Below are 15,810 nucleotides of genomic sequence, written 5' to 3' on the forward strand. Positions count from 1 at the left end.
ATATTCATTATTATTATCATCTCTTACATCCTTTTTAGCTTTTCTCCTACCTCATCCATCTCTGTCTCTCATTCTTTGTCTCTCTGTGTGCAATGAGTTTAATGAGAGTCACTTTTACAAACATGGGTAGGGACTATTTGCTGGAGCATTGGCAAATTCCTGGTGGCACTGAACAAAATGACTCCAGCTCCTCTGGCAACATGTCTATAGCTCTTACTGGAGGAGTGACCTCACACCCTCCTTCCCATTTATGATGGGATGCTAAATGACTTTATCTTGTGCAGGTAGCCACAGCTGCTGTGAGTTTGCGGTGCAACAACAGCCATGTTACATCCAGAAGACAGCTTTTCATAGCACACCTCCCTATCTTCTGGCTCTTAAAATCCTCGTGCCCCCTTTTCTGCAATGCTCCTTGGACCTCTAAAGTGGTCAGATAGATGTTTTGTTTAGGGCTAGGCACTCCACAGTCATCTGTTATAAGCAGTCTCTGCATTAGCTGTTTGCCCTCTGCAAAGGAAAAAATTTTTGAGCAAGGCTGAGAACTTCAATGAATAGAAGTATAAATTTTTTTATAATGTAATTTTGCTATATGCCCATTTAGGAAAACATCAGTAGTAAACTATACCTCCCACCCACCTAAAAAGTTTGTGACAATCCCAACCACAGGCTTTTGACTTTCTGGAACTATGAACTTTAGCCAGCAGGGAGAAAGCTTCCTGTGAAGTTCTGGCTTGATCTCTCTGTTTCTTGCAACCAGAGTGTGTGCCGTGTCTTTAGCCATAGAGTTTCACCGATATCTTTCTGGTAGGCAGCTAAGACCAGTATTGTTCTGAGAGCCTCTGGGCCTCCCTAACCAACACTTCATAGGGAGGGATCCCTCACCTGATGCTGTGATTTTCATTTTAATGCCTATAGCTTCTGCAAGCATCGTTAACTGGCCATAAAAGGCACCTCAGTTCAAACTTTAAAAAATGCATTTTGATAGCCCTTGAAAGGTTATATTTAATAAATTGAATAATTTCATGTGTATTAAGGTACCTAGAATAGGCAAGTTCACAGAGACAGAGTGAAAAGCAGAGGTCACTAGGACTGTAGAGGACCTTGTAGGGTTATTGTATAGTCAGCTTAGACTTTTGGGAGGACAGGATAGAGGTAGAGTTATAAAGTGAGAATGTAGTTAACGCCCTATTCCAACAAAAGCTTTCAGTGGTTAGCTGTTACTCTTTGATTAGAACAGTCACAGGAGTGAGCTGCTGAATGTAGGCTCAGTGTTAGAAAAAACAAAAACAGTTGGATCTGAAGTGACAAGGGTGGGTGAGGGTGGGAGTCTAGCACATCACTCAGCAGGAACATCATCAGGTCCTAACATCTGTCTATCCTCAGGGGCGTCACCTGTGCCAGTAGCAGACCCAATGCACTAAGTACATGGAAGAAGGGAATCAGACTGGGATGGTTCTCTTCCACTTCCGCCCCTTCTCCCGACTCCCCGAGGTGCAGATGCTGATCTTTGTGGTCTTTCTCATCATGTACCTGGTCAGCATCGGAGGAAACATGTCCATCGTCCTCACCATCTGGATCAATCGCTGTCTCCACACCCCTATGTACTTCTTCCTGGCGAACCTGGCTAGCCTGGAGATCTTCTATTCTTCTACCATAGCTCCCCTGACTCTGGCCAGCGTCCTGTCCACAGAGAGAACTGTGGTCTCCCTGGCAGGCTGTGGTGCCCAGATGTTCTTCTTCATCTTCCTGGGCAGTGCTGACTGTATTCTGCTGGCAATCATGGCCTATGACCGGTTTGTGGCCATCTGTTACCCTCTGCGCTACACCCTCATCATGAGCTGGCACTTGTGTGTCCAGCTGGCCCTAGGCTCACTGTTTCTGGGTTTCATCTTGGCCATGCAGTTGACTGTGCTCATCTTCCGTCTGCCTTTCTGTAGCAGTAAGGAAATCAGCCTGTTCTACTGCGATGTCCTCCCTGTCATGAGGCTGGCCTGTGCAGACACCCATGTCCACGAGGCCACTCTGTTTGTGGTCAGTGTCATCGTCCTCACCATCCCTTTCCTCCTCATCACTCTGTCCTATGTCTTCATCGTGGATGCCATCCTGAAGATCCGCTCAGCTGAGGGGAGGCACAAAGCCTTCTCCACCTGCTCCTCCCACGTGACTGTGGTCCTCCTGCAGTATGGCTGCACGAGTCTCATCTACTTGTGTCCCAGCTCCAGTTATTCTCCTGAGCGGGGTCAAGTAGTTTCTGTGGTTTACACATTCATCACCCCTATGCTGAACCCCTTGATCTATAGCATGCGGAACAGAGAACTCAAGGATGCTTTGAGGAAGGCGGTCAGGAGGTTCCTCCTGCTTGAAAAACAATGAGCACTCTGAATGACCTTCTCTGACCCTGAGAAGTAGAGTAGAGGTGCTGAGTCGACAGTTGATGAGATGGGGAGGTGGGGTTTGCAGGGTATGGGGTTGAGAGACTTTAAAAAATATTACCTGTGTGAGTGTTTTTTGCCTCCAGATACCTGTACACCACATTGTGCAGTGCCTGTAGAGGCCAGAAGAGGGCGATGCATCCCCTGCAACTGGAGTTACAGGAGGTTGAGAGTCATGTGGATGCTGGGAATTGAATCTAGGTCCTTCCGTCAGTGATCTTTCCCGCTGAGCCATCTCCGCCCGAAAGCAATTATGTATTAACAGGACTCCTTGGTTCTTGCTTCAAAATGAATCCTTCCTCCTTCCTTACTGCTACACTTCTGCCCAGACTTCAGAAGTCTACACTTCAATAAGAGTGTTTCATTGTAATCCCTTTTACTGGAGAGATTAAAACAGGAGAATGGCAAGTTCAAAGCTTGCCTGGGCAATTTAGGGAGCGTTTGTCTGAAAGTTAGAAGAAAACAAAAGGACTGGTGCTAGAGGGAGCTCAGTGGTAGAATGTTTTCCAGGTGTATGCCAGGCAGGAGGTTCAACCCCAGCCATAGGGTTTACGACCGCCAGGGGGCGTGAAAGCCCTCGCAGTCCGCATGGGGCACAGCGGCAGAAGGACGCGAGAAAAGGGATTAGAGTTGAGAACTGCAGGGCTGGCCCACACAGCCCAAGCCCTGCCTTACTTGACGGTCTTTATGGCAGCGGAGGAAATCAGTAGGAGAGTGCACATCGCAGAGGGCAAAGTTCGGTTAGAACTGACGTATCTACGACCTTTAAAACTGAACGCAAAGAGCAAGATCCTTCCCAGTCTTCGCTGGCTCCAATTGTTGACCACCACCCCGCTTGATATGCCCAAAATCAGACAGGGAGGAGACGGGGGTAGGGGCACGGTTGAAGAGGGAAGGATGGTGAGAGGAACCACACTTCTCTAAAAAAGTTCTTCAAATCCGGAGCCTCTTTACAGCAAGGGGATGGGTGGAGTTTAAGTTTTCCAAACCAACCCTGTCCTGCAGTTACAAGTCAGTTGCTTCTTTCTCTCACAGGCTTCGCAGCAAACTGCTAAGTGGTTTCTGATTTATGGCTATGGGAACAGAATCCTCTAAAGGAACAGGACTTCCCTAACAGTTATTCAAATTGTTAGTAAAAGGTGACCGAACCGCCTACACGTCTCCAAGAGGCCCTGTGGCCACCAACAGCATAACTCCCCCAAATTCCTCGCCGCAGCCCAACCCACTGCGTCTCATCTCCAGGTCTCTGAGCCCGGACTTTGCAGTTCTGTACCTCGCAGCTCCTTTCTTTGAGGCAGAGTATCTCTTGAGCATCATCGGAACATTTCCCCCCATCAAAGGGAGCAGGAGCCAGCTTGTCTTTAACCGGACTAGTCCGCGAAGGGTTGGACAACATGGGCAGTACAGAGAATACGGAATCGAAGCCGGACAGATCCCTTCTCCTTTTCTCTGCCCGGCGGGCGGGGCCGGGAACCCCGAATGCTTCTGCTTCCGTGGATGCTATGACACACCGGGCCGGTGACGTTGGATCGCGCGCGGGCCCTTTAAGCAGGAGCGCGGGGCGCGGCCCAGGTACGGGGCGGGTCCAGGGGCGGGCGGGCGCAGAGCCGGCGCTGGTCTGGGAGCCGGATTTGGAGCGCGGCGCCGGCGGGGGCCGGAGGGGGCGGCGCGGCGGACCTCGGTGGCCTCGGACGCTCCTCCTCGTGAGCGGCCGCCGCCCGCCTCCGCCTGCGCTAGCAGCTCCCTCGCCCCGGCCGGCACCCGCTGCCGCTCACCTGGGACGCGCTCACCTGGGACGCGGTGCCCGCCGCTCGCACCTGGGCCAGGATGAAGGACCGGCTGGAGCAGCTGAAGGCCGTGAGTTTGCTGCGCCTGGGGATCTGGAGCGCCTGGGGGCTGCGGAGATCCGCCGCCAGGAGGAGCGGCGCGGGAGGGGGGCTTCCCTTAGCCCCTCATCCAGGCCGCAGGGGTGCTCTGCGAGCTAGGCCTCACTCCTTAAGCCCCCGCCTCATCCCGCGGAGCTCTGTACCCTCCCCTCTCCTGCAGGGTCATGTGCTCGGTGATTCATCACCTAGCAGCGATTTCCCTCTACGCCCGTAACCCTCTCATCCCTGCTCCCCTTCCTCCCCCCTCAAGCTGGACAGGGTTCCTCCATAGCTGGATCCACCCCGGTAATTGAAATCAGTGGGGCTTATGTTATGGTGAAGTCAGGGGACTCAACCTCACCAGCTGCCTTCTGCCGCCTGGCACTGTGCCCCAAATCGGCCTCCTCTCCTCTTCCTTATTTCCCTCCTGGAGCACCGGGCAGGGCTACCTCATCCCCGGCGTAGCTGAGAGTTCCGGGTGACCTCTGGAGCTGTGAGCTTGTCAGGTGCTGGGATGGGCTCCCTTCCTGCCATCCGGTGGTCTCTAATTTTTTTTTTTCCTTACATCCCCTGAGACAGCTGTGGTCGTCTCTGCCGCACAACAGCTAAAAAGCTTAGGTCGCTTACTCTTTTCAGTCTGTTTCCTTGTCTGTCAAGTGAGAATCACCTCCTATAGGTCTGTTAGGAAGACTGAATGACACAATGGGACTTGATATAGGGAAGTGCTGAAGTATGAATTTTTGAGATCTAGATTCAATTAGTAAGTCATTGAGTACATTCTACGGGACTGGGCTAGTGTGAAACTTTGGAGACCCATCCAGTGATACAGGATGCCCCTTAATGGAATGTAAAGCCCAGCCCTGGATACTCGAAGTCCTATCTACCTGCCACCCTAGAAGTGCATCAGCTTAGGCCCCTCCCCTCACCCCCTGTCAAGACCTGGTGAAGGTCTCACTGAATCTAACTAGGTGATTAGTGAGCTCCTTAGAGTTGGGAAGTATTAGTCTGCATTAGCACTGGGGCTTTGTCCTGCCTGGCCCTGCTGCTTACTGGTTACCCTTTAAACTCCAAGCTTAAGTTTTGTCATTTGTAAAATGAGTAGTTGTATCAGCTAAAAGCAAGCAAGCCCACAGGGGAGCCCTTTGTATGATTTAGGACTTAATAAGTAGTAAGTGTTATGCTAATGACTGCTTTTTTTTCTTTTGAAAATAGAAATGTTGGAGACCAGTGGGTTGGTATTGTAATTGCTTTACTTTCTCCTCCCTTGCTAGAGTGAGGTCTTCCTGACACTGGTCATATGCTCTGGGTACTGGGCTGCAGTGTAGGCTTAGAAGCCAGAGAAGGAATGGGCAGTCACTTATGTAGTGGGAGTGAGCTTCTGCCCCAATTTGCTCTTTTATGCTTGAGCCTCGGGGCATCCTGGTTAACTAAAGTGCAAAATTTACTTGTCTCTGCTTTATAGGTGGGGAAACTGGAGCTCACTCTGGTGGTGGGTGGGGGTGGGGAGTGAGGTGAGGGGGATGCTCCCTGTTGAAGAGTTCAAAGCCGAACAGCAGTCACAGGCAGCTCCCTTCCTTTAGTTAGGAGATCTGTTTCTGGACTCAGGTACTCCCTGGCTCTTTTCGGTAGCTGGGTTGTCAACAGAGCAGTCTTACGTGAGCATTGAGTTCCAAGAAAGAAGGCATTTTCCAGGGGACCGGAGCAAATCCTTGTGCCTTTCAGTCCTTCGGGGCTAACCACTGTAAAACAGGGCTACCCTGGTATGTAGTGAAAGTGAGATGCTGGATGATGCTGTTATTATGGCAGTGTTCTCAAACCACAGGCAGGCTGCTGCCCTTTTGGAGCCCTGCAATGCCAAGAAGACTGGGTTGAGGTTCAAAGACTTCTCTAATTGAGGCCTTGGCGCTTAATAGCTGGGATCCTTTTGCAACTTCACCTTTGTGTCGCTGCCACGGCTTTTGCTTCTTCTGGGTTATCTCTATTTATTCATTGACAGTTTCATACACATCCACAATGTATCTTGATCATATTTGACCCATATCCTCCCTCCACTATCATCATGTAGCCTCTAATACTACCCCCTTTGCACCTTCATGTCTTCTTTTTTTCTTTTATTTTCCTCTTTAACAATCTTATATACCCTCTTGTGAGATAGTATACTTTAAGTGTTCTCAAAACAAAAATGATGAATATGTGTGATATAACATGTTAATTGGTTTAATTTAGCCATGCCATTGTGAACATACTGTATTATGTATCATAATTGTGCATGACTTTATTTATGAGCTAAATAAATGAATGGAAAAAAAAAACTTATATAACCACTGAGTCTAATAAGTATGCATGCAAATGAGTATGGGGCCATCTACGAGAACACGGGCAGGCTACCAGGTCCAGAAGGAAGAAAAAAGATTCCCTCTGTCCTAGAAGCCATCAACTGCCAATAGCTCCTCATCTAGGGCCGGAGCCTCATGAACCCTCGCCCATCTGTCATGGAATGCCGACTGACTAGATTCTAGTCTGTGGGTTCATGAGTGCTACAGTCATGTCATGTCCAGAAGATAGCATTTCATAGCAGTTCTTCCCATCCTGGCTCAGAAACTTTCTGCCGCCTCTTTCACTGTATCCCCTGAGTCTGGATGCTGGTGATACAAATGTCCCTGCTAGGGCTGAGCACCCAGCTGCCCCCTCCCTCCCCCCCCACTTCCAGCACTGACCAGTTAGGAGTCTCTGTATTGACTGCTGCCCACTGCACCAAGAAGCTTCCCTGATTACGTTTGAAAGCAGCCCTGATCTATGGGCATAAGCATAAACATCTAGAAGACACTTTGACAGCATGACCATTTAGGAAAGGTACCTTCACCTCCAAGCTTCTTGATGCTCTCTTTGTAGAGCAAAAATCACTTGGTCTCAGAAGATGCTTCTGCCCTTATTAATGTTTTCTGCGAAGGATGTTAAGGTTTCTGTGCATTATCAACCATTCTGTGGTTCTTCCACCCCTCTTTGTCCCTTATCCCAGGAACCAACTTTTTTTTTTTTTAACAAGATAGGGCACGGTCTCTCTCTGATTCCTATTATCTACAAAAAAACATTTGCTAACCTGCATGCAATACATTTCCCATTGAGCAGCCTGTGCAATGTCTTTCTAAACCCCAAGGGGAGAGGGTGATGGCTGCTATCAGATAGCTGGGGCTGCCCCATGTGCTTGAGACTAGTTTAGCTGTGAGCCGATAGGAGGGGAAGATGTGGGGTTGATGAGTAGAAATCAGAAATCTTTAAGAAAGTAGTTTAAAAAATTGTTATTAGCAGCCAGGTGTGGTGCACGCTTTTAATTCCAGCACTTGGGAGGCAGTGATCTCAGAGATCTGAGTTCGAGGCCAGCCTGGTCTACAAATCAAGTTCCAGGACAGCCAGAGCTGTTACACAGAAACAGCTCAGGAAAAAAAAAATGTAACTAGTTGTTCAAGGATTGGGCAGGGCAGCTGAACAGGTACAGAATCCTCCAGCATGAGAGGCAAGCAGGAAGATTGTTGAGGTGTTGAGTGCTATAGGAATTTGAGCATCTCTTGAGGGAGGGAAGAAGTGTGAGATTGAAGGCCTCCAGGAACCTTGGGAGTGTCTGGTTCCAGTGAGATGCTTTTTATTGTGTTACCATTCTGGAGTCCACAAGGTACGAGAGTCACACCTGTCAAGGTGATCTCAGTCTTTCCCCCAGGGTCACCATGCAGGTAAAAAGAGATAATCTGTGACAATCTGTGATGGTTATCTACTATAGCACATGTGAGCTGTCCATACTTAGCTCCCTGGGAGCAATGTCCTCCCTAAACCACGGGGTCTAAGGCTTTAGTCACAGGACCTGGCTTACCTTATCTCCTGACTGCTCCTCCTCAGGGGCTCCCATCAGCGTTTTCTTGTTGATCTAGAAATTTGCTGGGAATGTGCAGTGACTGCTCTTCTGCTCTTCTCACCCATTTTCTACTGGCTGAACTTTGAATCTGCTGGACAATTCCTGGCCCAGAAATCTTTTGTGTGCTCCTGTTTGTATTCAGTAAACATTTACTAAGTGCCTATTGTGTGTCAGGCCCCAAGGTAGATGCTGGGATGTAGTATGGAGCAACATTTGTTTCAGGCACTCAGGAAATTCACAGCTGGGTAGAAAGAACAGAGGACCAGCTACAGGAAGACCCTGCTGACTGGCCTCCGGGAGATAGATGAGTCTGGGGGTGCTATTGTCAGCAGTAGTGTTTTCAATAGAGGTCCTCTTCAAATCTAATATAGTCTCTTTAGATGCAAGTAGAATTTATTTGGAAGAAAATGTGGATCCTAGATTTTCTCTCCCTTTGGTGAGTGCTTCATATATAACATATCAAGAATAAAAACATGCATGCTAACATCAAAAGAGGGGTATGGTGTGGTGGTGTATGATGTGTGTATGTTTCCGGTACACCCTGTCCAGCATAATCAGAATTTAGCTTGTATCCTGCCGCATAAGAGGTTTGGCAGTACTATTGTACAAAGTTTTTATCTTAGAGGGTAGGAAAAACAAATGTATTTCATGGAAAGAAACAAAGTAAAACCTAATAAAGAAAACTGAGTAGCCAGTGATGCATAGAATCGAGCTCAAGATTTGGGCCCCCCCCCCAAGACACCTATAAACAAAACTAAAATGACTTGGATGTGTTGGACCAGGACCATTAAGGGACAGTAATGAATTAGCCGCTCTACAGCCCAGGCTTAACCTTTCATCTGCCTATTTTGGTCTAGCTGCTACCTAAAGGCCTGCCATGTCTGTCCCCACCAGAAGTTTGGATCTCTGTGTGAGCAGAGGCCCTTAGGGTAATGTTGTGCTGTAATCCTGTCAGAAGTAAGGGGCTGTGCTTCTGTCAGAGAGTGACTGTATGCCTGTCCCTACCCTGTGCTTTGGATCATAATAAATCTTATCATACCAACTTGCCCTTTGTTGACATTCCGTCTTTCTTTAGTAATGGGATTTCTCCCCAGTCTGGATCCTGTCATCTCCTCCCTATACCAGGGAGGATTCATTTCCAGGGAGAGCTGTTTTGCTGCCCCTAGACAGGAGCAGACACAAGAGTGATAGGGATTGAGTAGGGATTAGAGACCCATCAGCTGGAGGCCAGAGAGAAAATGCTTGGATGAGAGAAGGGGATTAATTTTATTTTTATTCCTATGAGCTCGGGGAAGGCTGGGGGACTGGCAGGAATTTGTCCATGCTGTCCTCTCTCCCTCCCAGTGCCTCCTTCCTACTGCTGATATTCCCGCCCTCCTCCCCAGATTCATTATTTACAGGCAATTAATTATTCCCTAACTGCAGCTAGAATACTCTCTGTCCAGTCCAGCCACTTGTATTAGCTCTGTGTTGTTTTGCAACCAAGCAAGTTAGTGCTTTAAAAAAAAAAATTACCATGGAGTAGGTTTGAAACCACTGTCCACTAACTTCATTATCTCCCCCCCTCATCCCCCAAGACAGGGTCTCACAATATAGTCCTGGAACTCACTGTGTAGACCAGGCTGGCCTCGAACTCAGAGAGATCTGTTTGCTGTTGCCTTTACCTTCTAATTGCTAGGATTAAAGTTGTGAGTTGCTGCACCAGATTCACTAGCACCTCAATGAATTACTCTTTGTATTCTATATCTTCTGTTTAAGGCTGGTGACTCAAATGCTTGTCGTGTTAACTACAGTAAGTATCACTTATTGAGCAGATTATTCTTGGGTAGGATTTTGGTTTGATGCCTGGCACACCTTCTCTCCAGTCCTCTCAGTTCTACAAGGTGAGGCGGTGATGTTTGTCATTTCTCCTTTACAGGTGAGGGATGTGAGGCTTGGATTTGATTGAGATCCATCCTCAGCTAGGAATGAGCATGTTTGTTTTGCCTCTTGGAATTACCTTCCCACACTGTGTCAGACCACCTCCCCCTGTGCTGTGTTGCCCCTTTCCCGGAAGCAATAGGAGCTAGTGAATGGCCTCTGGGGCCCCAGTACCCAGCATTCTGCATGGTAGTCGCATGTCACACCTTCTCTGCCTGCTGGCCCTTACTCATTATTGTGATTGACTTTTCTTGCTCTGCTCCCTGTGGTTGGTGAAACATTACCTGATTGGAGTAGAACATTTACTCAGGGAATCCATAACTTTGCTAATGAAGCCAAAAGTCACTGGTTCATCCCCAAGGTATATAAAATGAATTAATCCCAAGGCTCTTTCATTTGTCAAAAACTCCAGGATGTCATGGAGGTGGTCTTTGATCAGAAAAACAATGACGGACATGTGGAGACCTAAGTGAAAACCTAGCTACCTCATTTTTCCCTGGCTAAAATCCTTCTCATCCTCTAAGGCTAGGCTCCTGTGTCATCACCATGGGAAAGCTTCCCAGGTTAAGCACATAACTGTGCCTTCCCTGGCCCCCACAGGTTCTTTATTTTGTTGATACAAAACATAGCCATATGGTGTTAGTATTGCAGTTTCAGATGCATCCAGTCCTGTTAGGTCTGGAAGGAAGCAGACCACACATACAACACTTATTTTTTCCCAGTTGAAGCATTAAAAAGCTGAATATTAAGCCATTCTGGAAGTGAACAGAATTATGCTGTTGATGGATTTGATACACGTAGATTTTGTAGTCCCAGACAGACCTTGTCTTTAGTCTCCTTTATGTATGGTCCCACTTCTGCTTTCTCCCACCACTGTCTTTCCTGCTAGGTTACCCTGCTTTGTGGCCTTTGGCTGTTTCTATGGCAACATTTCCCAGCGTGTGTGGAGACAGAGTGAAGTTCAGCTCCCACCTAAAGAGATTAGTAGAGCGTGTACTGTCTCGGTATGCCAGCTGTCTGGGTTAGGGCAGCTTGGTATGACATGAGGTTTGCTTAGTTCTTTAAATAATTTCTTTCTTTTAAAATACTTTCGGCTTTATCAAAGATAGTACAGAGAGATCCAGTTTCACCGCTGTTAACATCTCACTTTTGAGTGTACACTCATCAAACAAAGAAACTGACACAAGATTCCTCACTAAAAACCAGGCTGTATCTGGGTGTTTTCGTTATCCCACTAAAATCCCTTTTCTGTTCTAGAATTTAAGCCAGGACACCGCATTGCATCCACTTCTCATGTTGCCTTAGCTTCCTCTGTCCCAACATAGTTTCTTGGTCCTTCCTGGTTTTTCATGACTTCATTGGCATGACATCTCCTTTATAGTGCTTTGGCAATGCATGTCCCTGGACCAGGGCTGCATGCTACAGTTGGAGTGGCAGTGGGGGTAGGGAATCTCTTCAAGTTGGTTGAGAACAGGCTCCTCTGGCTGGGGCACACACTGTTGGCAGGGTAGGTAGCTGGCATCTTTCCGCTCTAGTTCCTGGAAGATCAGTGCAGGGATTAAATGCTGTGGTAAATATAAATGCTGTATACCTTAGAAGAGCCTTCCTCTCGAGTGTGAGTGTTCAGTCAATGCTACCTGCTGCAGCTGTGATTTGAGTATTGTAGAAGGATTATAGAAGAACCCGAGAAAGAGGTGAGGGGACAGGCTCAAAGGAAAAATGCAGCAGAAAGGAAACAAGGCATTGTCAGTTCCTTTCTCCTGTATCCTTGAGAGATATGCAGGGGCCAGGACTGGAGGCGGAGGAAGGAGAGAAAGTTAGGGACAGGAGGCTGGGTCAGGGGTTGAAAGACCTAAAGGAAGCTGAGCTCAGAAGGAGGAAGAAGAAGGTATTTTGTGAGTTTTCTCTCCTGGCTTCAAGGATGAGAGCAGATGCAGGGTGTGGTGATCTCACTCAGACTGGTCTTGCTGGAAATTTCCTCTGGGTAAATCCGCTCAGTTTTCTCAAATGTTGCCCTGCACACCCGTCTCTGAAACTCTCTGTGTTTGGGTGAGGTTGGGAACCCTGCCTTCTGTCTATAATTTCTCATCATAATTGCTGTCCCCCCCATGTGGTGTTGTAATCATCTGTTTGTCCAGCTGTCTCCAAGTTTAGCAGGAAGAGAACTTGGAGAGCTACAGATGCTGAGTTTGCCTTCTGAGTCTCCAACACTGGGCCATTACTTGGCAAACATTCGATGTTCTCCTTGTTGGATGAATGAAGGAACACATAAGCCTGTAGGGAGAAGGAGAGTCTTGGGTGTGGTGGTTGCTATGAAACCTTGAGATCCTTCTCCAAGTTAATATAGTAATGAAGCGTAGATCATATCAAAGAGAAGTCCAGAATGAGCATTGTTCCTAATTAGCTGGGCGACTGAAGGCATTAACCTTCCCGACTATTTATAGCGGTTGCGTCTATACATACGGTCTCCTTCACCTCCTTCCTCTCATAAGACTGTTTGCTATTCTACTCTGGATCTAGCTTAGGTCTTGAGAATCAAAACCAGGTAGGCAGTAACCACATGTGGGGATGGGATTTCAGTGTTTGTCTTAACAAGCAGCATGGAAGCTAGTTTGAAACATATAGATTAAGAAATATTAACCCTATACTAAGACAGAAGGAATGTTCAATTCCACAAGATATGAGTCAGTGATAGTCTTAGAGTAACAATACAGTAGTAGTCTCCCAGTAGAATTAAATGAATGATAGTAAGAGTAAATTTGTGAGAGTGTAGCTGGAGCACAAATCAGAGTTGTGTGTGTGTGTGTGTGTGTTTATCATATAGTAGAAAAATGAAAGTCTTACAATAAGCGAAATAAATTGATTGTATAAATTTCCCTCCTCTTCTGTCACCTCTGAGCACTGGCATGTAATGTGTGCCCTGTGTTGCTCTAAACATTTAGTATGTAATAGCTGATTTGATCATCACAAGAACTTTGTGAGCAGAGTATTCTGGTCATGTTACATCTGAGGAAACTGAGGCAGAGAGAAGTAACCTGTTCAAGGTGGTAGTTCATAGCTGTGAAGTACCTTGCTGGGTCTTCACCACAGAAGTCAAATGTACCAGTGTGTCAACATACTCATGAACAGAGGTAGCAATAGACACATAGTATCTCTTTCATTGAGCATATAGGCTCATCTAGCTTGGATTTGTTTATGTTGTAGCATCCTCCAAAATAAGTGATGATTTGTCATTGAGGCTGTGGAGAGGCACTTACAGGCACAACAGAAGGTACAGGCAGAGGCTTCCATGGCTCTGCTAGAGTAGAGTCCTAATGATACCATTTAATGGCTAAATTGCTTTGGATGAATTAATTAACCTAATAAGCAGTTACCATATCTGTAAGTGAGGAAAGTAATATTCATCCCTCAGAGGGTTGATGTATGACTTAAATAACACATTTGAAGTCATGGAAGTGCCTGTGACATATATATTATATATTATCTACTGTCATTGTTGTGTACATGGAGTGAGACCTCAGGGACTTTGACTCTTGACATCTGGCTTGCTGGTCTTGAACTAATGTGATAATGACTTTATTCCTCAATGTCGCCTCCTTTCAGGTAGGGCCACTATTTTGTCTACACTTGCTCAGCTAGAACAAGATGTTGAAAGGAAAAGCATGAGGTATCATTATCTGCCCATTTCCTCTTTATTCATATGACAAGGGTATTGCAGAAGACGAAATTCAGTGAAAAGAGGAAGTGTGCTCTCAAGGACGGTTTTGCTAGTGAAGAAAATTGTCCCTGGGAGAACTGGGCATTGGCAAAGGGTCATCTGACTCTTCAGTGGAGCAACAGAGAGCACTGGGTGTCCATTGAGAGCCCACATACTCACTTAGAATTTCTGGTTCCATCTTTAAATCAAAGAAGAGGCACAGGGTACCTAGATTGGGCATGTGTGTGTACTTGTGTAAGTGGTGTTTGTCTTTGGGAGTCCACAGATCCTGGTCCTAGAGGAGGCAGCCTTAGAGGAGTGGGCATCAGGGATAAGAAAAAGGGGTGTAGTTGTCCCTTTGAATCGAATGCATCAGAAGAGAACTGTGTGCAGAGAAGCGTCTGCAGTCTGCATCTGGAGTAAAGGACTATTTCAACCAGGGGAGAAGATAAAACAATCTATGTTCTTCTGTGCTTGCCAGGAGGGCTCCTTCCCACAAGCCACAGTCCTTTACTAGCCCTCTCTGGGGATTTGGTGACCAGATGTCCCCTCTCTATTGATTCATCTCTCTTCCTCCCCTCTAGCTTCTGTCTACTTTAGTGCTTTTCTACCTCCTTCCCCCCTTCTTCTCTCCCAAGTCCCAGTGAAGGAAAAGCTCCTGCACACTGCAGAGGGAGGGGGAGCCCTGGAGCCCACCTGCTGGGCTCCCCTTCCTTGACCTATGCTGGGTGGTTTCTGGGGCACATTTGAGGTACCCCAGGGGTTTTCCTAGACCGGGGTGGAGAGAAAAACCAATGTTTAACAAAGGCATGCACTGTGGCCAAGGACTATAGCTCCAATCTCCTAGCAGAGTACTTTCTGCATGCCTGGATTGCTATTTTGTGTTTCAGGATGCTGCTGCAGGTAGCCCTGCAGTAAAAGGACTTAGGACAGTGGCCTGATGCCTAAGCTGTAGGTTCTGCAACCAGTAGCTCTAAGACCTTGACCAACTTAACTCCAGACCTCCATTTTCTTAGCTACAGCATGCAGATGGGATTTGTTGACATGATGTGCAAAAAATAGTAGGTCTGTTACGGCTACCAAGTACTTATTAGTGGCTATAGGATGCAAATACATTCATTTATTATATGAGCCAATGAAGAGCCACCTGTGGTCAGACAGACAGGATGGTAGAGAGGGCCTCTGAGAAAAAGGCAATCCACAGAATTACTGGTTAAATTGTTTAAGGTTGCATTCTGGGCTCCTCAACACTCCCTACTCTGTGCAGGAGTCAGCCTTCACTGTTATCTTTGACATTTGGAGTGCATTTTAAGGCTTAAGAAGCGGGAATAAATCCTTGTGAAGCTTACGGTTGCTCGAGTCGTTGGTGGTATCGTTCATCTGCCCATAGGAGAGGCATCAGGAGGAAGTGGGTGGCAGGGCTTGTGGTTCTCCTGCACATTTTTCCCCCCTGTGGCTGAATTTTCAGCTATTGTAACGTCCTCATTACCACATGCCTTGATTCTTTGATACTGATGTTGATGTTCTCTTGGTTAAGCTCAGTCATGTGAACTGAGGATAAAGGGCACAGTGTGTTTTCCTTGCTCCCTCCCTCCGGGGAGGGGGACCTGAGGAACCTGGATTTACCACAGCCTCCTGTATCAGAAGGAAAGGAGCTCCATCCCCTTCTTGGGCTACTTTGTAGAGAAGCCAGAGGATGGTTCTGGGTCCAGTAATGTCAGGTGACACATGACCATGGCCTTGTCCTTGCATTTTCTGATGAGGGTTAAATGTTGTTGCTACTTTATGTATTTAGAGGCTGTACATGGGAAGAACTCTGCTTGAGAAGATGGACATCCAGAATCCAGAGTGATCCCAGTAGTGTCAGGCACCCTTAAGGTTGCATTTAGCTCTGAAAGTCCTGTTTTACCTTAAAGACCCTTAGACTCACAATAAGTAGTGCTCATGTGCAGTGCTTTATTCAGCTCATATGTGTGTGTGTGTGTGTGT

General features: G+C 47.1%; 2 protein-coding genes across 3 annotated transcripts in view; both read left to right on the forward strand.

The window, feature by feature from the left end:
* Nucleotides 1–1,425: 1,425 nt before the first annotated feature.
* On the forward strand, nt 1,426–2,428 carry LOC100763657 (olfactory receptor 10V1). The gene has a single exon (XM_035441971.1). The coding sequence runs from the start codon at nt 1,426–1,428 to the stop codon at nt 2,371–2,373; it is 948 nt and encodes a 315-aa protein (XP_035297862.1). The 3' UTR covers nt 2,374–2,428.
* A 1,681-nt stretch (nt 2,429–4,109) lies between these two features.
* Nucleotides 4,110–15,810, forward strand: part of Stx3 (syntaxin 3) — a 38,425-nt gene continuing 26,724 nt past the window's right edge. Inside the window, exon 1 of one of the 2 annotated variants that reach the window (XM_027406642.2) lies at nt 4,110–4,289. In XM_027406642.2, the coding sequence (XP_027262443.1) occupies nt 4,260–4,289 (30 nt within the window). In that variant the 5' untranslated portion in view covers nt 4,110–4,259. The remainder of the gene's footprint in view (nt 4,290–15,810) is intronic. The other variant, XM_035441972.1, reaches the window with a different exon arrangement.

The sequence above is a fragment of the Cricetulus griseus genome, chromosome 3 (assembly GCF_003668045.3).
Source record: "Cricetulus griseus strain 17A/GY chromosome 3, alternate assembly CriGri-PICRH-1.0, whole genome shotgun sequence".
Lineage (NCBI taxonomy): Eukaryota > Metazoa > Chordata > Mammalia > Rodentia > Cricetidae > Cricetulus > Cricetulus griseus.